The following is a 19,937-nucleotide window of genomic DNA, read 5'->3' as shown; positions in this document are numbered from 1 at the left end:
ATGGCCTCGTCCAGCTCCATCATCACGGAAGCTGTCACGACCGACACGATCCCTATCAGCCGCCATGTGAGGATTGCAGGCGGAATAGCGAGTCATGCCTTGGAGAGGAGCTCCGAGGCGCTGCGCGGGCTGGCGCTCCAAGGCGGGAGCAGCAGCAGCGACAACATCGGCGTGAATGCGGATGTAGATTTGGACGAGAAGGAGTATTGGAATCGAAATCCGAAGGGGACTGCCATTGGGATCAACCTCGACACCAGGGACATTCGTGATGGCTTGCATTTACACAAGCGACACCTGGGCGGCGGCGCGATTGCTGGAATCACCATCGGTGCGGTTGTTGCGGTTGCACTGCTGGCCATCTGTCTCTATCCGTGCTTCCTCTATTTCAAACGTCGTCGAAGCGGCCAGTTGCATCCAGCATTCGATGCCGAGGCAGGCATCGCTCCCAACACTGGCCACCGCAGCAGCGCCTCCGGCGGAGCAAACACACCTCCCAAGCGCCTCTCGTCGAGCGACTCGTATAAGCACCGGGGCGACTTGACACGCGGGGGAGATGGAGATGGAGGAAGCGCCGACTATGGCAATTGGGAGGCTCCCGTCGACGGCGGCATCAACAATGGCTACTCTTTCCCTCTCAACGCGGCATATCTGCAACCTGGGGATCCCGGGTTCGTCGACAGCAACATTGCTCAAGAACATCGAGTCAAGGCCCAGCCGTTTCCGCTGCTGGGATGCGAAGATGGCGAGTTTGCACCGCCGATAGACGATGACCAGCCCGGCGTGCTCAAGGGAACCAGCGCCGACTACTACAGCCCCCATATCCCCTCTGAGGCCTTTGGCATGGTTACGCAGCCCGACGCGGCGCTTGACTCGCCCGTCCAGCCACCCTCTTCTCGTTCCAGCTCTCTTCGCCAGAACATGATGCAGATCTTCCGCCGCAAGACGGGCAGAGACGCAACCATAGACTCGACTATCTCACGAACAACCATCACAGAAGGAGCCGCATCTTCTCACCTTAACGGTGCCACTCCGCTGCAGACACTTATAACGACGGGTGACCGAGTCGAGTCTCCCACAAACCTATCGGCTGCCTCCCTACCCCTTTCGCGCTCGCCCTCACATCACCAACCCCACGCTGAAGCCGCGCCTGGAGCAAGCCTAGCGCCGGTCAGCCCGCCCACCAGTAATGCACCGGAGCCCTCCTCCAAGGCTACGCCTCCAGAGTCACCCCCGTTTCCGACATATCACCAGTTCCGAAAATCTCCCTCGCCGCCTGTTGCTGCTCCCGGAACCGTAAACCCCATGGACATTATGCCCGCTTCTACAGAAACCGAGGTCTGGCATAGGACCGAGCACCAGCTCTACGAGGCCTTTCACAAGGTGTCGACAAGCGACCCGGTCTCGGTCCCGGCGCAGGATGCGTCATCCACCATGCCGTCCCCTTCTCCAACGCCTCCCGAAACGCAGCCTCAGCCAATATTCACAATACAGTCCCCGGGCGAAACCAGTCACACCGGACTCACTCCCGATCACATCATCATCACCAACACCAACGCTAATACTCACAACGACAAAGCCGATCCCCAACGCGATAATGGCGATGTCGCTATGCTAGATGCAACTCTTACTCCGAACCACGACCACAGCTTGGCAGCCCCAGACGGCCGACACCCGAGCTACCCCTCCGACCATTCCACTCCGCTCCCCGGCCCTTCCTTTACCGATGTTTCATCACAGAACACGCCCTCGACTCAATTAGATACCCCCTCCCCCGAGTCCATGGGAAGTTCTGATTTCCGACACAGCGCGTCGCCACACTCTGGTGCTGGCAGCCACTCCCCCAGGACTGGAGCCTATCGATGCGATGAGCCGGGCTGCAACCAGTCCTTTGATCAGCCGCACAAACTTAAGTATGCGACACACATGTCCACCCCCCTTTGTCTAAGATCTGTACTAACCTCATGTCCTTTCCCGCCACAGGCATCATCAGCGATATCATAGCAAAGACCACAAGTGCCCGTATGCTGGCTGCGGCAAAGGTTTTGGCACCAAGACTCATCTGCAGAGGCACATCAATGACCGGCATGAGAAGAAGAAGAAGTTCCATTGCTCTGTTGTTGGATGCGACTACTCCAGAGCAGGGGGCAAGGCTTTTCCTAGAAAAGATAACTGGAAGCGACACATGATCAAGATACACAATATCGAACAGCAGCAGCTTCCGGAGCCGATTGAGGTCGATATGGATCTGGACGGAATATGACCAACACGGGGAACATGAAGGGGCGAAAAAGAGAGTGTGGAGACAGACGTCTCCCATACAAGGAATAAAGGGATACGAAATGCGAGAGTGAGTGAAGACGCATAGAGGCTCCTTTTTCACCTCCATGCGCCCTTGAGGACACGGGTCTACGTACTTGCGACGCATCATGACGCTTCGAAATCTTCATGGATTATGTGCTATTGCAGCATTGCAAGGTCAGGGCTCATCATTCACCGCGCTTCACTCAGTGGCAACCTCGCAGGCGCCGCTGGCGTTCCCGACTCAAAACGACGAGTGACCTCGGCGGAAGCGGACTCAACCATCACTGCTATACTCCCGCATCATGAAATTTTTTGAATCTTGGCAGGTCTTCTGCCTGTATGAATCACTTTTCCATTCTAGGCATAATCTGTCATTACCGCATCGAGCACATATGGTACAGAGTTCCATCGAGGAAAGGGCATTTTAGCTTCAGCGAGCGCTTGGATATCTCTGGTGAGCGTTTCACCCAACTTAGGTTATTGTATAATAAGGATGAGCCAGCCTCTTTCTGTTAATGGATAAAAATACATCACGCGGGGACGGACTTCAGGAAGGCGTTATTACCTCCTTTTTCCGTCCTCTCTTTTCAATCTACCTCGAAGGGTAGGTAGACATGCAACCCTAAAGGAACAAACAACGCGTGATGGGTATATTCAACATGAGCAGACGGCCCACGAAGGAAAGCCGTCCGCCAGTACTCCGTAGGTATACTGCGAACATTTGATGTTTATCTCTCTCTCTCGCTCGAGCTTGCTTCAGCTCAATTCTCTGATTAATCGCTTGACCAATTTCCTCTGTTCGTCCACGCCGAGGGACTTTTCGTCTGTTTCCTGAATGGCCCTGCCGACGGCAATGATGGCCTTGGTGCTGTCACTGTCTACCCACAGCCTGCCGTTTCTGCCGGTCGCCGTCTCAAACTGGACACCGGCGTCGGCAAGCTCGTCGAGGACCACAAGCCGTCCCTGCTGCGCCTTCTTGGGCATCATCAGGAGGCGGGCCATGCCGAGCGATATCGTAAACAGCATGCCGCCTACCAGCGGTCCAAGGCCATCGGCTTTGCCTGTTGAAGCGGAGACACACTCAAGCTCGGCGTCCATGTGCTTGTTGGCGAGCGTAACGCGGGCGTAGACGAGCGCTCCGGGGAGTAGGATGGGGCGCGTCTTCTTCGTCGCCGACTCGAATGAGAGCTGAGGGAGGAGGGCGGGAGCGGTGTAGTCGGAGAGGCTGACGAAGTAGACTTCTTGGGCGGATTTGTTGACGGTGCCAATGACGAGCTCGCCTACTCGCGGTATGTACTATTCGATGATATCGCCAAGCTAAAGCGTTAGCCGCTGAACAAGCACCACGATGGCATCGACATCGATGCAAAAACAATCAAGTTGACAGCCGAGTCTCACCCTGCCATTTGCCGTCTCTACACGGATGGCATTCTTCTGTCTGTCTGTCACCAGCTGACCAGCCAGCGTCGGTACAAGATCGCTGGGAGGGACATGGCGCAGGCCGGGGCCCAGTCGGAGAGGCTTCTTTTCGTGCGTGGGGATCAGCGAGGCATCAATGCGATCGCCCGGCAAGACAAATATTGCTTCTGAGGACATGCTGTGATGTGATGCCGAGATTGTATCGGTTTGTGAGGAACAAGGACAATGCTGAGGTTCAGCCTTGCGTTGCCTCGAGGAACTCTTGAAGTTGGTTTGATTTTTTGGAGCTTCCGACCACGGGCTTTGATTGGACGGATAAGCGATAAGGTTGCTTGCTTTGTCTGATTGGTCGCCTTCTATCGTCGCGGCGCGGGGTGGCTGTAGTCGCCACTGGACAGGAACCCGTCTGGCTGGGTCTCTTTTTTTTTTGCTCGAAATTTTTTGTTAGGAGGAAAAAAGCAGCCCCTCCACCAGAGAAGAGTCTCCAACCCACCTGCAACTTCTTACAATCTTTTCTGCTTGCGAATTGACCGACGCGGCAGCAACAGTCCAGTGTCCTTTATTCGTTCTTCTTTCTCGATCTCGTCTCTCGAAGCCAAGTTTCACACAACTCACAAAATCCGACCCAATGTCTGAGAGCAACGGCGTCAAGACCGGGGTCGAGCCCGGTGACCGGGTCGCCATCGGCATCACCTTTGGCAACACCAACAGCTCCATTGCCTTTACCGTCGACGACAAGGCTGAGGTCATTGCCAACGAGGACGGCGGTATGTTCTGATTCATCTTGATTACGAGCGGACGCTGCGTGGCTCTTCATGAGCATGCTGTTGGGAGTGGAGGGGATGTTGTTATGGCGCAGCAGATTCCCAACCGCTACTCCAGTATTCTTTTCAAGTTTCCCTTTGACTGACACCTCGCGGTATTACAGACCGACAGATCCCCACGGTTCTCTCATACGTCGACGGCGATGAGTACTACGGCACCCAGGCCAAGAGCTTCTTGGTCCGCAACCCGAACAACACTATTGCCTTTTTCAAGGACTTCCTAGGCCAAGAGTACGACCGCCCTTTGCCAACAATGATATGAAAAGCTCTATGGGGAGAGGGGGAAACCGACGACTACAAAGTCAAAACGCAGTGCTGACCATCTTCTCAGGTTCAAGTCCATCGACCCCACACACTGCCACGCTTCTGCCCACCCCCAGGAGGTCTCGGGCGCGGTCGCCTTCACCGTCAAGGACAAGGCCGGCGAGGAGGATGAACCCTCAGTCATCACAGTCTCCGAGGCTGCCACCCGATATCTGCGACGCCTCGTCACCGCCGCCTCCGAGTACCTGGGCAAGAAGGTCACCTCGGCCGTCATCACCGTCCCCACCAACTTCACCGAGAAGCAGCGCGAGGCTCTGATCAAGGCCGCCAACGATGCCGAGCTCGAGGTCCTGCAGCTCATCTCCGACCCCATCGCCGCCATTCTGGCTTACGATGCCCGCGCCGAGGCCAAGACCGAGGACAAGATCATCGTCGTCGCCGATCTGGGTGGCACCCGCTCCGATGTCGCCGTTGTTGCCTCAAGAGGCGGCATGTACACGATCCTGGCCACTGCCCACGACTACGAGTTTGCCGGTGTTCACCTCGACCAGGCCCTGATGGAGTACTTTGCCAAGGAGTTCCAGAAGAAGCACAACGTTGACCCGCGAAGCAACGCCAGGAGCCTGGCCAAGCTCCGCCTCGAGGCCGAGGCTACCAAGAAGGCCCTGAGCTTGGGTACCAACGCTCAGTTCAGCGTCGAGAGCTTGGCTGAAGGCTTCGACTTCTCCGCCACCCTCAACAGGACACGGTACGAGATGGTTGGCCGCAAGGTCTTTGAGGGCTTCAACCGCCTGGTCGAGAGCGTTGTTAAGAAGGCCGAGCTGGATGTTCTGGACGTCGACGAGGTTATCATGTGCGGTGGTACCTCTCACACCCCCCGAATCGCCACCAACTTCCAGTCCATCTTCCCCGAGTCGACCGTGATCCTCGCCCCCTCCACCAGCACGGCCGCCATCAACCCCTCCGAGCTGCAGGCTCGCGGTGCTGCTCTCCAGGCCTCGCTGATCCAGGAGTACGACGCTGCTGATATCGAGCAGTCCACCCACCCCGCCGTCACCACCGTCAAGCACATTTCCAACGCCATCGGTGTCGTTACTGTCAACGCCGAGGGCGAGGATGTCTTCACCCCCGTCATGCAAGCCGAGACGGCCGTCCCCGCCCGCCGGACCATCCACATCGCTGCCCCTGCCGAAGGCGGCGATGTCCTGGTCAAGGTTGTCGAGGGTGGCACTCACATCAAGGTGACCAAGCCCGAGCCCAAGGCCAGGGTCGAGGACGTGCCCGAGGACGAGGACGACTCTGACTTCGAGGAGGAGGAAGAGGAGGAGACGCGCGAGAAGATCTGGAAGATTGGCTCACCGCTCGCCGAGGCCGCCATCCGGGGCGTTGCCAAGGGCGGCAAGGTCGAGGTCACCATCAACGTCTCGGCCGACCTCAGCGTGATAGTCACGGCTAGGGAAGTCGGTGGCAAGGGTGGTGTCCGGGGCAACCTGCAGGCTCCGTAAATCGAGACGTGTCTGAAAGGTTGAGTAGAAGAGGGGAGGACATTAAAAACAAAGAAGAGGGGAAGGCAATATTCTTCGGCATGAGATGTAGAAAGTATATGTTACAATCTGCCGGCTGTGCGCTTTTCATATGGGGTGGAGCACATCTTTTTTTCATATAGAATTTCATGAAGAGCAAAGAGGCTCGCTGTACTCGAGTGATTCTGGGGGACATGTAAGTAGAGTATGGCCGATATGATTTCTGGGTTCTGAGGAAATAAATAAAACGGAGTCGACGTTTGGCAGCTTGGCATTTCCCATCAAAGAGAAGGACAGTAATTTCTACTGGCCATCGAGAATGTGTGCAGACGTGTGTGTTTGGACGGTAAAACGTGGAGGTGTGTCAGCTCGTTTGATAGTAAATGGGTAGTGACTATGAGAAAGCAAGTTGAACAATCCATCCCCCATATAACACCAATGGCCAAAGTATGATAGAGCACAAGATAGTTGAAGAGATGATGACAAAATCAAAAAGTAAAGCAGCGGAAAACCAAGATGAAATAAAAAAGCAAGGAGAAAGGATGATTGATGAAACCGCTGCCAAGATTCGCTGTACAAAACATAATCCACCGCCTATGCGCTGACGCTCCCAGGTAAACTCCAAGCAACTAAATCATCTCGAACATCAGACTCCCCAATTTCCTTTGCGCGTTTCATATTGTCCCTCTCGCGCTCGCTGCTCCCGAGCGTTGGCGCCAGGCTGAGCAGGCTGCCGGCGCTCTTGGTGCTGGCCATGTCGTCGTCCCTGGATGCTGTTTCGCGGCCGTCCTCGCGGATCCGCACACCCTTCTTAAACGGATTGCGGTTGCCTCCACCCGTGACGGTCGAAACGCTTTTATCGCTTGACCCAGAATGGGTGCGGCGATGGTGAGGATTGGGGCTGTGGGGGGGTTGATAGGAGCTGCCCGGGCGGAAGTGAGAGGACGAATTGGAGTGGTTGCGGCGGTGGTTCAGGGCCATGCGGCGATATTCGGGTGGCCGTAGGCCTCCCGAGTTCTCGGCGTCCTCTTCGTAGTATTCGTCTTCGGAATCGGGGCTGGTGGCGCTTCTATGCTTGGTCCTCCAGCCGTTGCCGCCAGAGAAGATGTCCTCGATGCACTCATCAGTGGGAAGCTCCGAGGGCTGACGGGTCCACGACGCTGCGAGGGTCCGACGATACAGATCTTGGACCTCGGCAACATCTCGGTTCTTAGACAAGTTTGGCAGAGCTACGGTGCCATCAGCTTCTATAAGTCAATAAACGAGAGCGCGCAAATCAAAGGGTATAGCACAGGTAGCTGGCCAAAGGGTTCAACTTACGCCCCAACATCTCGTCCTCGTTCTGCTCCGGTGCCATGAAGCCCACAATTCCCCCAAAGACTGGCGCCGATTTCAGTGGCGGCGCGATGAAGTTGCGTTCACCGTCAACCTGGATGAGCAGAATGCTAACTTTGAGAGTGCTGTTGACTTTGCTGTCTTGCATGAGGTATCTGCGCACGATGCCATCTTCGCACTCTCTTTGCATCTCATCAGACAGTTTCAAGTCTCTAGCACTTGTAGGGCTCAGTCCGGCGCTGTTGTTGCGTCGTCTAGTTGAAGTCGGCGAGGCAGGATCCCTCAGAAGGGTTTCGCTCTCCTCGACGAATTCGGCAAGGTTGATCTTGATATGACCAAGGGTTATCTTCTCGGTGAGGCCAAACTCTTGGACAACTTCGAGCTCCAAGAGACACTCGTTGAGGTGGTTGTTCTTGTCGACGGACATTCGAACCCCGGTGACCACCTTGCTGAAATTGTACTCAACTCGGTGATTCGCAATGGCCGCTTTTGCGGTGCGGCCACGATGCTCAGCATGCATAGAGTGAGGGAGATGCCATTTGATGAACGAGGTACCAGAGACGAGAGGCACATTGTTCAGATCGAAAATCTATGAGGTCATACCAGAACATACAACGTTAGAAGAAGAGTCGTCGAGGGTCTTTGAGAGAAATGAGGTTTCTCATCCGTGTAAGCTCACCTTGAGATGAAGGTCAAATCTGGGCTAGACACAGGACAGAGGGGCGTTAGTAAGAGATCTCTTGGCTGACCAGCAGTAGGATGGGAAATGGGCGGCGAATTGCCTCACCTTGCGCCCCTTGCCGACTGTGGGAAAAAAGGGCATGTTAGCCAAGTGTTGCTGCAAGTTGTCGTCCGGATAGGCCGGGCACAGGGACAAGTCGCGTCAGACCAGCTCACTGGAGCTCAGGAAAGACTTGGGGAGGGGAGCGGACGACGCATAGTCCAGGATAACAGAGAGCATGAGCACGAGGGAAGGAATGCATCAAGGGGCCACGCCCACTCAAAAGGTTGATGCACGCTCAGTCGGCCCGTGATAGTTCACCAATACGATGAGCGGGAGGATCGGGGCTTACTCAGGGCAGACATTGTAGCCAAACGAGGCCACGGCTAAGAATAACCAAGCAACCAATGCCGGTAAGGCCTAGGCAGTCTCACTAGTATGAGATGGTTTGAGACTGCATGGCAATACGGCAGATAGGGAAGCAAGCCACTGCAAGTGGAACTTGAGCTCCGCGGCGCAAGACGCTAGTGGTTTGCGTGAACCCGGCCGGTAAAAATTAACCGGAGGGAACAGATGGATGTGTTCTGGCTCAGCCGCGCCTCGAGACGTTGCGACAGGCTGGGGCGTGGGGTGAAGCAGCAGAAGCTGGCCAGGGGGCCCGAAGGATGCGGTTGGACGAACGATGGTCGATGACAAGCTGAGCGCTAGTAGGCGTACGAGGGCGAAGATGTGTAGCACTGATAGGCGTGGTGTGTTAGTGGTGCTGCAGCGGTAGAAGCAGGAATGTGGATGTTACATCGCCAGCTGACGGGCAGCTTTTGATGTCGTGAAGCGCGTGCCCCTATTGCTTGATGGACGAGGCGCATTAGACAGATGAGCTGCAGCTGTCTGGCGTGCTATGGAGCACGCTTGAAATGAGCGAGCGAATGAATGCAGCAGCATACGCGTACCTGTCAGGGGTGGACTCGCTAGAGATGAGAACCCGGCACTGCCGAATCGTATTGGCAACTGACAGGGTTGAGGTTCGGATGCTCCCAGCTGGGGTACAGTAAGAAGAGAGACGTTTTTGTTTCGTATAAGGATCGCTGTGATTAAAGGAATCAGAATCCAAGATCGAAGCCGGGCTATAAAGCGGCTGCAATTGTAGGTGTTATTAATGATCATATGAGAAATTGCTAGAAGATCGAATGGGGAGTCGGTTGAATCTGCTGATGCCTTTAGACGGATCGTTGACGTGGTGGAGATGATGAGCAGTGCGGGCAGAAGCTTGAGATGGGCAATATTACTCTAAGCGGTAAGCCATTGGACGGCCTAGGGCAGGTCTTGTCCTGTCCGGTAGGCGGTGAATCTGGAGCTCAGATACTAATAGGAGATGAGGTGCAATATGCGGTTGGGAAGGAGCTACAATTGTAAGTCGGTAGAGGAAGGTACTACTGGCACGGATGACGCACGTGGAACTGGGAAAAGCCTCATATCAGGTGTTTCATGATAACTTTACCTATCGGCAATGATGCTTGGGGAAGTCGATGAATTGGTTGCACTTGACATTGTACAAAATCATCGTCATGTCATTAGACAGTTATATCACTGTCTGCAGTGTCAATGCCGAGAAGAACAAGAGACACTAAAGCTAAGCCATTTCGAGAGAAGAGCAAAAGACATGATATCTGAAGCAGTGAAGCATCCACAACATTGATCACTTTACCTACATAGCTGGGTTCCTATGATGATACCCAGGTGGTGATACAGCGGGCAGCCTGACAAGCCGACTGGAGGATTATGTGGTCGGGTGTGTTACAGCGGATTATAGCGGGAGATTACAGTGGGTGCATGCACTGGCAAGCACAAACTTGTAGCTCCCCTGCTTATCGATAAGGCCTGGGCAAGAAAGTTTCCCAGGCTAAAGCATCACCGCGCATCAAACCTCGGTCAACCAGCAAATCGAGCTTCGCAGGGCTCTCCAGCTTGCCATTGAGATGGCTTCCAACCATTCCACGGGCGGACAGTCCGGTGCTGCTTCCAAGAAGCGCGGCGCACCGGCTCACAATGCCCGCAGCGATGCGTTTATGCAGAAGCGCGCCAAGGTGCATGCTGCGCGAAGCATCCCGACGCAAGCTGCTGATGCCGCGCTCAAGGATGGCGAGCTGGATCTGGTTGCCTTTGTGGCGGCTCATGAGTTTGAGATTCGCGCTCTGGAGCAGAGCATGGCCACGACCAAGGCCGTCAAGAGCAGCAGAGCCTTCCAGCAGGTCCCTCGCGGGCTGAGACGACGGACGGCGAGCCACAACCCCAAGCGGGTGCCTCGAAGGCTTCGCGCCAGGGCCAGGAAGGAAATGGACGAAGACAACACTCCCCTGGTCGAATCTCGAAAACGAAAGCCGAGGACGACGAGAGCGAGGATACGAGCCCAGACAGCCAAGCGACTTCGCATACTCTCAGCGCGAAAGAAGAAGAGGAAGCTGGAGAGGAACCAGCAGGCCTCCAACGACGCGAAGCGGGACGACCCGAAAGCGTCAGGGACCACCAACGTCGACGTCGTGGGAAGGGCTCCCAGGCCCAAGATACGGAGGAACGCGCTCAACGAACCTCCTAGACCAGCCGCAAAGTTCAGGAAGAGGCAGATCAACAAGACCTGGCTGCCGACACATCAATGGCACGCAAAGAGGGCTCGCATGACGGAGCCCACGGAACCCCTGTGGCGCTTTGCCATCCCGTTGACACCCAATGAAAAGATATACCGACCGACACACAGGGCACAAGGAGAACGCGGCACCATGGTTTGGGACATGACCTACATGAGCACCATTGGTCTCTATGGGAACTTTGCCGGCATGGCGAGAGTCCTCCGGAGGGTCGGAGTGACGAACGATTCTTGCTGGGACGACAGAGGATTGAAGTGGAGGCAGGGCACAAGAGCGTGGACTGGAATTTTGAGTCGGGAGAGAGCTGGGGTTCATCGGCCAATATGCCAATCGATTGTTATCTGGGATCCTGAACCACCGTCACAGCATACCGAAGAAGATGGCGCAGAAGGAGAAGGAGAGCAGCGAAGCAAAATCGATAAGAAGACGCAAAGACGTGTCTTTCTCAGAGTCCACCCTTCGGCTTTCCTAGAGCTGTTCAATGAGCTGCTGCGGCTGATAAAGATGGAAAAGCCCCGGCTGTACATTGAAGATCTGAGATTCGAGATCGGAAGCATAGAGCTCACCGGCCCTGCGTCTACTGAGACTCTGCTGTCAGTCTTGACGCCGTATCCTTCAGGGGGCTCAGGTCCGAAGAACAAGCACGCCGAGCTATTCGAGTCTCTGAAAGGGCTGATGAACCCGGCTGCTCTGCCGAGCAATTCAGTGCTACACTTTGCAGTCCAGGACCCTCGGCTGCGGTATCCGCCACGGAAGATGGAGTTTCCCGAGAATGAGCAGGCTCAGATGGATTTGCTGGCCACAATCGCCAGCTGGCCCGCAGAGAAAGACCTGCAGCCGTCGCTTTTGTTTGACCGACATGCCCGGCATAGGGCTTCCTGCTTGCCATCACAAAAGTCCATCAACAGGAGAAGAAGTAAAGCCACGTCCGGAGCACTTCTGAAGCCGACCATACATGATCCTCCCATTCCCGTTACGCTCATCGCGTCTCGTTCCGCACCAGGCACGCAGGCGCAAGGGACATGGACTCTCCTCGCCCCTTGGAAATGCATCCTCCCTCTGTGGTACAGCATCGTGCACTGCCCGCTTGTCTCAGGCGGCAACCCACGGTTCGCCGGGCTGAACGAGACGATGCAAGTGGCTTTTGAGCGCAGTCTTCCATGGTTCCCCGCCGACTTCCTGGGCACTGATGCTGGAGCGGGATGGGAACTTGAGCGGAGGCAGAGGCGAAAGAGGGATTGGGCACGGCGCCCAAAAAGCAAGAGGGTCGAGTGGGCGTCTCTTGCGCTAGGCGCAGGCCGACAGGGTGAGATTGGGGACGGACACGCTTGTGACTTTGAATTTCTCTTTGGCCTTGCACAGCAGCAGCAGCAGCAGCAGCAGCAGCAGAGTGCACCGCCCGACGATTCAGGAGATGCGATGGATGTTGATGATGAAAACCCGGCGCCGACCAAGAAGAAGGGGAATAACGTCGAAATACCTTACCTCAAGCTTCTGAACAGCATCCCCAAATCGGTCTTCAACAGCCTACTATCGCCATCTCCGACTCTTCAGCCACTCCTTCCATACGCTATTGCGTGTGTCCGGATATCGCTCCTCTCGCGAGGCGTTGCCAATCCATGCGCGAGAATCTACCGTCTGCCTTCAGAAGCTATTCCGATACCACCATCTTCTGATGCCGAAGTCCCCGCAAGCATGCCTCCAGGAGCGTCGTCTCTCCCGTCCGATCTTCGGGCGCAGTGGCTTTCGCGCATCCCCTCGTTTTCATCCTCTTCAACAGTGTCCAAGTCTAGGTCATCTTCATCTTTCCAGACTCAGTCGAAGAAGACGGCGTCACGATTAGACGACATAGAGACGCGCAAACGCATTCTAGCACAGGAGCTCCTCAGTGCTCCTATAAGTCTGGAAAGCGGTTTGGGGCCCAACGAAACAGACATTGGCGGACACCATCCGCTGGTGCCTGATGCGAAGGACCTCATCGGCTTTGTCACCACGGGATCGTTTTGTCTGGCGAACGGTCGAGGGGCGGCGATTGGCAGCATCGCCGTGGAGAAGGTGTTGGCCGATGTCCGCGCGAACCCCAAGGAGGGAAGGCTGTGCATTGTGAGGAACGCCGGCGAGAATGTTGGCTGGATCGCGAGGTGGGAGGTGGTTTGATTGTGCTTGCATCTTTTCTCACTGCTTAGGAACAGCATGGCCGCATTTTTCCGGCCCGTATATAGAGGATCATATAATGACGATGATGATGGTACAACACTCAATAGTCTGCAACCCTGACGTCCAATCAATTAATACCAAATCCACGCCCACGGGGTTGCATTCGACGCGAATCAATCACGCCAAGCAAGAAATGCTTCATCCAGCAGCATTTTTAGTACCAAGCGCCCTGAGCTGGACATCCATGTGCTTGCGATGCGCGACTACCTACACTAAGCATCGAGATGACGATAAGCTCGAGTTCGAGGGCATGTGAAAGGCGTCATTGACAAGGGCACGCCGACGGAGTTTTGGGTGAAAAAAGCGTCCGGAGTAATCTGTCTTGTTCTTTTCCTTACTTGTCAACTCTTGTATTTCCAGTTGCAGACCGTATCAATCAGAGCAGAGATGGCTTCATCAGACGACAAACCAGAGACAATCACCGGCGGCTGCGTCTGCGGTTCAGTCCGCTACACCGTTACCTTTCCCCCCAACCACGATTTCGCCAACAGAGTGAGTCCTCTTCCTCTTCAACCTGTTTCTTTTTACTTTTTCCATAATTTCCCCTCTCCATTGAACTAGAGCTGAGGAGAACGACTTCCAGTCAACGACCTGCCAATGCGAGCAGTGCCGCAAAAACACAGGCTCCCTCATCTTCCGCTCCCACAAGGTGCCCAAGTCCGCCGTCGCCTTCACGGCCCAGTCGACGCTCAAGCTCTACTCGGCCACGCCGCACTGCGAGCGCGGCTTCTGCGCCAACTGCGGCAGCTTCTTGTTCTGGCAGCGCGACGATCGCGAGGACACGTGCCTCACCGTTGGCTGCTTCGACGCGCCCATCCTGGCGCGGTACGGGCCGCTGCTGACCAAGGCCAGGAGGCACCTTTTCTGCGAGAGGGAGGTGCCCGGCGTGACGGACCATTTGGTTGGTAATAGGTTTGCTGGTGATGATGAATGAATCGCTTTGGTCATTTCTTGGTAGTAGGCTCGAGTAACAATGGTATTCACATATCAGTCATGTCTCGTCGTCTTAGTCTATGTTCTTCAATGGGTTTCCAACATGACGCTACCACAACTTTAAGAGGCGTCAAGGCCACAAGGGACCAAGGAGCAAAGAAGCAAGAAGAGCGGGCACGGACAAGGAGGAGGAAAAAGCCATCATTATTCTCGCAGGTGGTATCTGGCGTTAGTTGACCTATTTCAAACGCCGGCCCTAGAACAACCAAACAAATCAAATCCCACTGTAAAGTCAATCAATCATAAAGAAAGAGCAAAAAGAAAGAAAAAGAAAAGAAAAGAAAACCCAAAAAAACCCATCAACTCCTTGCCCTGTCTGTTCCCAAGTCGTCGCCCAAGTAATCCCAGCAATAATCGCCTCTGGAGAGCTTGTCTAGTCCTCCTCACTGATCTCGCTTTCGTCATCGTTAGCATTGTCGTTGTAGTAGTAGCCGTTGTTGCCACTGTCTTGGCCATTGCTCTCCAACTTTTCAAAGGCGTTCTCCAACTCTTGTTCCAAATCTAACTCCAAGTCGGCAACATCGTTGGTCTCCTCTGCTTCTCCTTGTGCTTCATCTTCCTCCTCTTCATCCACGTCCATGGCCTCCGAGTGGCTCTGGCTGGCGTTCTTCACTGGACTGGGCAGCTTAAACTCCGTGTCCGGATCCATCCCGTCGTCTTCGTCTTCCTGGTCATCATCCTCTTCCTCCACCTCGGACTCGCGCTGATCCATAAAGTCATCAAAGCGCCGAGGGGCGGGAAACGCCGGCGAGAAATGGGTCTGCTTGGCCGGGTTCTCCGCGCCCGGGTACTCGATGAGGAGATCGCCATCGTCGTCCTCGTCTTCCTCATCGTCGTCATCGTCCTTCTTCTTTCGAGACTCGGACTGTGCTGGCTTCGGCGGCTGCGGCATGGGGAGTGCCAGGTCAATCTTCTTGGGGAGCTTCTTGTCGAGCTGCTTTTTCTCGAATATCTTCTTCTCCAAGGATCTCTTCTCCACCGACTTCTTCTCTAGCGGTTTCTTGTCCAGCGGCTGCTTGTCGACCGGCTTCTTGTCAACGGGTTTCTTGTCCATAAGAGGTTTCTTATCGAGAGGCTTCTTCTTTTCAATGAGCACCCTGTCAGAGGACTTCTTGTCAAGCTTCTTCTGCATCACCTCCTTGGTCTGGACGGTGATAGTCTTATCATCAGCCTTGGGCGTCGACTTTGATTTGTCTTTGTTCGATACATTCTTCTTGTCTCCCACCTTTTGTGACTGGCCATTCTCCAGATGAGGGTATCGACGTCGCAGCTCCTCGGGGTTGCTGTTTCCGGGGATGCGCGTGAGATTCATGTTGAACGTGGAATCAACCTTGTCCAGGATGAACGCCTTCCGCTCGGGATCGAACCATAGCACGTAGTCGTCATCGTCGGTCGAGCGCGTTCCGGCGAATCCGACCGTTCCTTCGGGACTGGGAAAGGTCAAGTCGTAGGAGGTTGTCTTTCCAGGGAGCGACGGCTTCAAGCGTGCGTCGGACGCAGGGAACGAGGGCTTGTGGTTGTCTGCGCAATGTGTATTAGCATCTGTGTGTCTTGCCATGACATTGATTCGTGCCGAGCCGACGTACAGCGAATGCCGGTAAAGATGTCGTTGGAGGTCTTCCCCAGTAAGCCATCGCCGAGGATGATGGGGTAGTTGCCCTTGGCTGTCGGGTCAATCAGCTCAGCCATGGCGGTCCTGCGCGTTGAGCCGCTGTAAGCCTGTGATGCCCTGGTCGGTTGTTGCGCGAGGGACGAGTCGCAGCAGCGCCGCGAGCGTGCTTGTTCGGGGTATCAGCGTGGCTGTCCGGCGATCGGGTTACGGAAGGGCGTCGGCTGAAGCTAATGCTGTTGCTGCCGCTGCTAGAGATGCTGACGATGAATCGATGCAAGGCAGTGACGGAGACGGAGGAGGGAGAATGACGGGACAAGGGAATTGACTAAGAAAAGGCAACAAGGCCAGGGGCGCACAGCCTTTATAAGGCGCCGGTCCCCCTCCAAAAATAACACACCTCAACTGAAGGTGTCAACCAGCCTTCAACCTTCTTTGTAGGTTTCGCTACAACGGGTCGGTGGCTGTCAGCCTTGAAGCCCGGGCGCTTCCCCGTAGCTTGCTTCGGCAAGGCGCGCGCCAAAGAAGATAAACCTTCAGGCTCGGGCTGCTTTTTAATCTCGACCGTGCTGTTTGATTGCTCGGCGCAATCTGTTGGTTGTCTTTTGCTGCCTGCGCGGTACGCAAGAATACCTGCCCGCACTGGAAAGGGTTGATGAGTCCACTGGCAGAGTCGGTAGCACAACCGCTTAGAGGGGGTCCGTGAGCGGGCAGTGCGTCACTGGTATGCACTCAACTCAACTGCTGACCTAAACACAGGGCTATCCTTCGTCTCTGATCTCAAGGTTCCAGAGGCTGAACTCGCCTTGTTCACGGCCTGTTCTAATGCAATGCTCTGATGCTTTTCATCCCCCCGAATAAGCTGTTCCGATGTCACCAACTCGAATGAAACTACCTACTCGGTAGTATTCCATAGATACCTAGTGAGCAGCTGATCTCTGGGCCATTCGCATGGTTGGACCACTTTGCTGAGTATGAGGGAGGGCCCGACCTGGAACGGTCAGGTAGGCTCGCGATGGTGGCAGTGATATGTCTGCGGGTGGAGGTCACAAGTGTGCTCGTCTTTACTCAATTCCTCTCATGCAACTGCGGACTTCCCTCTTCACGACGTGGTGTTGCCATTTCGTCACTTGTGTCCAGTTGAGCTTCCTTCAATACAATTCGATCTGTGAAATTGCCAAATGTTGGTCTTAAGATATAGTACGAAGGGACACGAAGAGCATCTCAACGATTTCTCTAGAATGCAGATGGTTGAACATGATCCCTCTCGTCTCACCATGACACCGAACTCATGCATACCCTTTACAGCGTTCTCATCCGCTCTTTCATCATCGTACGTTCCAACCAAGGTATGCTATTCGGTGTGCATGTACACACGAGAGCGGCCATCGTATTCCAATAAACCGATTTCCCAGTCACGCAGTGGCAAGGACTACGGACAGGAGAGGGCCCCTCAGAGTCATGGCCTCGGCCTTGTGCTACGGGCTTTGACGGCGACCTTAGTCCAAGTATTCTGAAGCTCCTCAGCCTCAGAGTCTACCTATCCAGTAGTCAGGTATCTATACTTAGGGTAGCTTCAATTTGAGATTGAGGAACCTACAAAAGACACTGTGAGATGGCTTTATTTATCAGGTTCCAGTTGTAGAAGCAAGGTAGGAATTGGCAGTTACAGTACGTGATGCGCAACTCCATGCATATACTAGCTCTGCCCCTTCCATCGCCGTAGATCAAGACTGTTACCCTGCCTTCCTCAAGCATACAGCTAAGAGATTGTGAGTCCGCAGATGACATAGGAGGATAAGTACGCAGTGGTTACACCAAGTTCATCGGGAGTTGGCCAAACCAAGGCTGGCATATCGGTAATCGTTCGACTCTGAGATCCCCGATCGGGCTCCCGCAAGGACTTTCATTCGCAAAATGCCAGGTTTCACGCCAAAGTGTCTGCGAGGTCGCACCGTCTCCCTGGTCTGAATTCAGTACTGGTACTGGTCTGTACAGTGGACAGTATCGCCCTCTTGTCAAAGAGCTGCATGTAAGCTCCTGCAAAGCCGCTGGCACAGACATCTCGATCGTACCAGAGACGGGATCGGGGCATAGTAATATGCTGGCTTATCCTGTTCACTCTTCTAAGCGCCGTATCTCGGGTTTCAATGACAACTATAAGGCCATGTCTCGGCGTCATCTGCTTCCATCGGCCAGTTCATCGGCGAACGGAGCATCAATCTCGCCCTATTGCCGTGGAGAGCGACACATCTCTGCTTCTCAAGACATCGACCACTTGGAGCGATTACGCGGCATCCAGGCAGCTCACTCACTCAACTGAATCAAGAAACAAGGCGGCGCTTGGCGGCCTCACTTTCCGGCTGAGACATGGTCCTTGCAAGCAGTCCCCCGACCAGGCGCCGGAGTACCTGATCCCGGGTTCCCGGAGTAGTAGAAGTGGGTTTGCGGCTTAGAGGATCTGATACATACATGAACGCCGCGAAATCTCGACTTGCTTGTGACCTGTCTAGTCAGATTTGCAAGCAAGTGATTCAGATGCGGCTCCATTCACACCATCGATCGCCAGGCGCCTGCGCTTGTGATGAGAGCAGGGCCAACGCCAGCCCGACTAGGGTACCTGGTCATGGTCGTAGGGCGCCTCTTTTGCTTCCAGCGGTGCTCTTCTCGTCGTATTTGTGGCCGCGGTATTTGCTTTCTTTCTCCTTGTTGATGTGATCGCGCGATCAACATGAGCCATGAGATGCAATACTTGGGAGTGACCATCTCAACAGGGGGGCCGCTGCATATCTTGCAGCCCCGCCGGCCCGTCGATCAAGGTTGCCGGAAAGGCCAGGCTCTTTACCGCCTCCAAGGTTGTCTCCGGTTTGCCTGCCCAAAGAATGGCTGGGGTTGAACTTCTCGTACAAGTAGCCCAGGCTTCAATGGGCTAAAGCTACCTAGTGAATGACGTGTGACGGAGCAAGATTGCCAGGGCAAAGGAGGTTGTAAGGAGAGACGACGAAATGCTGGGGCACCAGGGGATCAGACGTGAAATCCTCACTCTGGACGACCTTACCCAGCAAGGCGGATCAAGTATAGTAAATAAGCAGGACCTGAAGCCAGAGCCAGAGCCATCCAAGCCAGCCTTGCTAACACCTCACAACCAACTGCACACAACCGTTAGTTGGCTTACTCGTTTCCATAGGGCAGATCTAGAGAGAGGCTTACCCGCCCAGCTGTATACGTACTACATACCATATGGGACGTGCACACCAACTGTCCATCACGGACTGCCGGACGATCTTGGCATGCGTAGAGACGGAGCAGTAACAGTACCTTGGGTTGCTTCGGCGCGGGTGGTAATTTAGATCCCGTAGTACTGCTGTACTAGTAGCATCCGTAGTCTGTGGTGCAACAATGTGCTCTCCCTTGTGGTGGGGGTGAAACTTGAGGTACTACTCCGTACATCTCTCGGGCATCTTGCTGTCGTGTCACACACAACGAACCGCATTGTTAGACGAGTCGAATGGAGGGCGTGAATGCTTCGTCCTTCATACTACGACAAGTAGTAGCTGCAGCATGTTAGCAGCCTTGTACGAAGCACTCGTATAGGCAAGTTGGAGGGGTCAAGAATACTCTGATTGGGCTTCCGTTTCTTACACCTTTCCTTTCTGTCTTTGTCCTGTCTCCCTCTTTCGCGATCAGATGTGGGCGATGCCTTTGGGGCTTGACGTAAACGATCGTAGAAATCTATCCACATGCCCCCCCTCGTTTGGGTAGCACTGACTGGCAAATCATGCGGTAGATGAGCCAGTCGGCACTGGAGAATAACACTTCGTATACATTTGTTGGCAGGGGGGCACTGCTTCGACTACTAGTAGGAGTCCGAGTATGATAACGCAGCCTGGACTGTGAGACGGCACATCTGCTCCGCAACGCAACTCCGCCAGGGGACGGGAGATGGGGGTTTTGCTGGGCTTGATTTGCACTTTCTGCCAGTGATGCCTTGACGATTCTGGGAGGTCGGCAAACATTGTCTGTGCGCGGGCCTCCAGTCATGTAAGGGATGTAATACCAAATGTGCGTTCGCTCACTTGCTACCTACCT

General features: G+C 54.7%; 7 protein-coding genes across 7 annotated transcripts; 4 read left to right on the top strand and 3 right to left on the bottom strand.

Annotated features, from left to right (window-relative positions):
* BBK36DRAFT_1108947 (hypothetical protein) lies at window positions 1–2,260 on the top strand (the record flags this gene model as incomplete). Its single annotated transcript, XM_024889421.1, has 3 exons — window positions 1–183; window positions 289–1,910; window positions 1,981–2,260. The coding sequence occupies 3 exons, from the start codon at window positions 1–3 to the stop codon at window positions 2,258–2,260; spliced, it is 2,085 nt and encodes a 694-aa protein (XP_024753680.1).
* A 797-nt stretch (window positions 2,261–3,057) lies between these two features.
* On the bottom strand, window positions 3,058–3,897 carry BBK36DRAFT_1155170 (hypothetical protein; the record flags this gene model as incomplete). Its single annotated transcript, XM_024893800.1, has 2 exons — window positions 3,058–3,597; window positions 3,700–3,897. The coding sequence occupies 2 exons, from the start codon at window positions 3,895–3,897 to the stop codon at window positions 3,058–3,060; spliced, it is 738 nt and encodes a 245-aa protein (XP_024753679.1).
* Window positions 3,898–4,142: 245 nt separating this feature from the next.
* On the top strand, window positions 4,143–6,515 carry BBK36DRAFT_1133937 (actin-like ATPase domain-containing protein). Its single transcript, XM_024892140.1, is given in 5 exon segments — window positions 4,143–4,279; window positions 4,290–4,487; window positions 4,649–4,775; window positions 4,876–6,320; window positions 6,372–6,515. The coding sequence occupies 3 exon segments, from the start codon at window positions 4,349–4,351 to the stop codon at window positions 6,311–6,313; spliced, it is 1,704 nt and encodes a 567-aa protein (XP_024753678.1). The 5' UTR covers window positions 4,143–4,279; window positions 4,290–4,348; the 3' UTR covers window positions 6,314–6,320; window positions 6,372–6,515.
* Window positions 6,516–6,925: 410 nt separating this feature from the next.
* BBK36DRAFT_1174003 (hypothetical protein) lies at window positions 6,926–8,489 on the bottom strand (the record flags this gene model as incomplete). Its single annotated transcript, XM_024895897.1, has 3 exons — window positions 6,926–7,560; window positions 7,652–8,255; window positions 8,454–8,489. 3 exons carry the CDS (start codon window positions 8,487–8,489, stop codon window positions 6,926–6,928), a joined length of 1,275 nt encoding a protein of 424 aa, XP_024753677.1.
* A 1,874-nt stretch (window positions 8,490–10,363) lies between these two features.
* BBK36DRAFT_1155167 (hypothetical protein) lies at window positions 10,364–13,186 on the top strand (the record flags this gene model as incomplete). Its single annotated transcript, XM_024893799.1, has 1 exon — window positions 10,364–13,186. One exon carries the CDS (start codon window positions 10,364–10,366, stop codon window positions 13,184–13,186), a length of 2,823 nt encoding a protein of 940 aa, XP_024753676.1.
* A 447-nt stretch (window positions 13,187–13,633) lies between these two features.
* BBK36DRAFT_1108155 (hypothetical protein) lies at window positions 13,634–14,180 on the top strand (the record flags this gene model as incomplete). The annotated part of the gene is made up of 2 exons (XM_024889336.1): window positions 13,634–13,738; window positions 13,830–14,180. 2 exons carry the CDS (start codon window positions 13,634–13,636, stop codon window positions 14,178–14,180), a joined length of 456 nt encoding a protein of 151 aa, XP_024753675.1.
* A 432-nt stretch (window positions 14,181–14,612) lies between these two features.
* BBK36DRAFT_1173989 (hypothetical protein) lies at window positions 14,613–15,928 on the bottom strand (the record flags this gene model as incomplete). Its single annotated transcript, XM_024895896.1, has 4 exons — window positions 14,613–14,744; window positions 14,853–15,269; window positions 15,390–15,760; window positions 15,826–15,928. The coding sequence occupies 4 exons, from the start codon at window positions 15,926–15,928 to the stop codon at window positions 14,613–14,615; spliced, it is 1,023 nt and encodes a 340-aa protein (XP_024753674.1).
* Window positions 15,929–19,937: the final 4,009 nt, after the last annotated feature.

The sequence above is a fragment of the Trichoderma citrinoviride genome (assembly GCF_003025115.1).
Source record: "Trichoderma citrinoviride strain TUCIM 6016 unplaced genomic scaffold BBK36scaffold_1, whole genome shotgun sequence".
NCBI lineage: Eukaryota > Fungi > Ascomycota > Sordariomycetes > Hypocreales > Hypocreaceae > Trichoderma > Trichoderma citrinoviride.
Note: the sequence above shows the minus strand (reverse complement) of the source record. Positions and strands in the feature narration are given on the sequence as shown.

Bases quoted from the DNA above. Each gene is read 5' to 3' on its own strand.
- BBK36DRAFT_1133937 (XM_024892140.1), top strand. From the start codon at position 4,349: ATGTCTGAGAGCAACGGCGTCAAGACCGGGGTCGAGCCCGGTGACCGG. The intron at 4,488-4,648 runs GTATGTTCTGAT...GCGGTATTACAG, and splicing joins CATTGCCAACGAGGACGGCG to ACCGACAGATCCCCACGGTT. The intron at 4,776-4,875 runs GTACGACCGCCC...CCATCTTCTCAG, and splicing joins AAGGACTTCCTAGGCCAAGA to GTTCAAGTCCATCGACCCCA.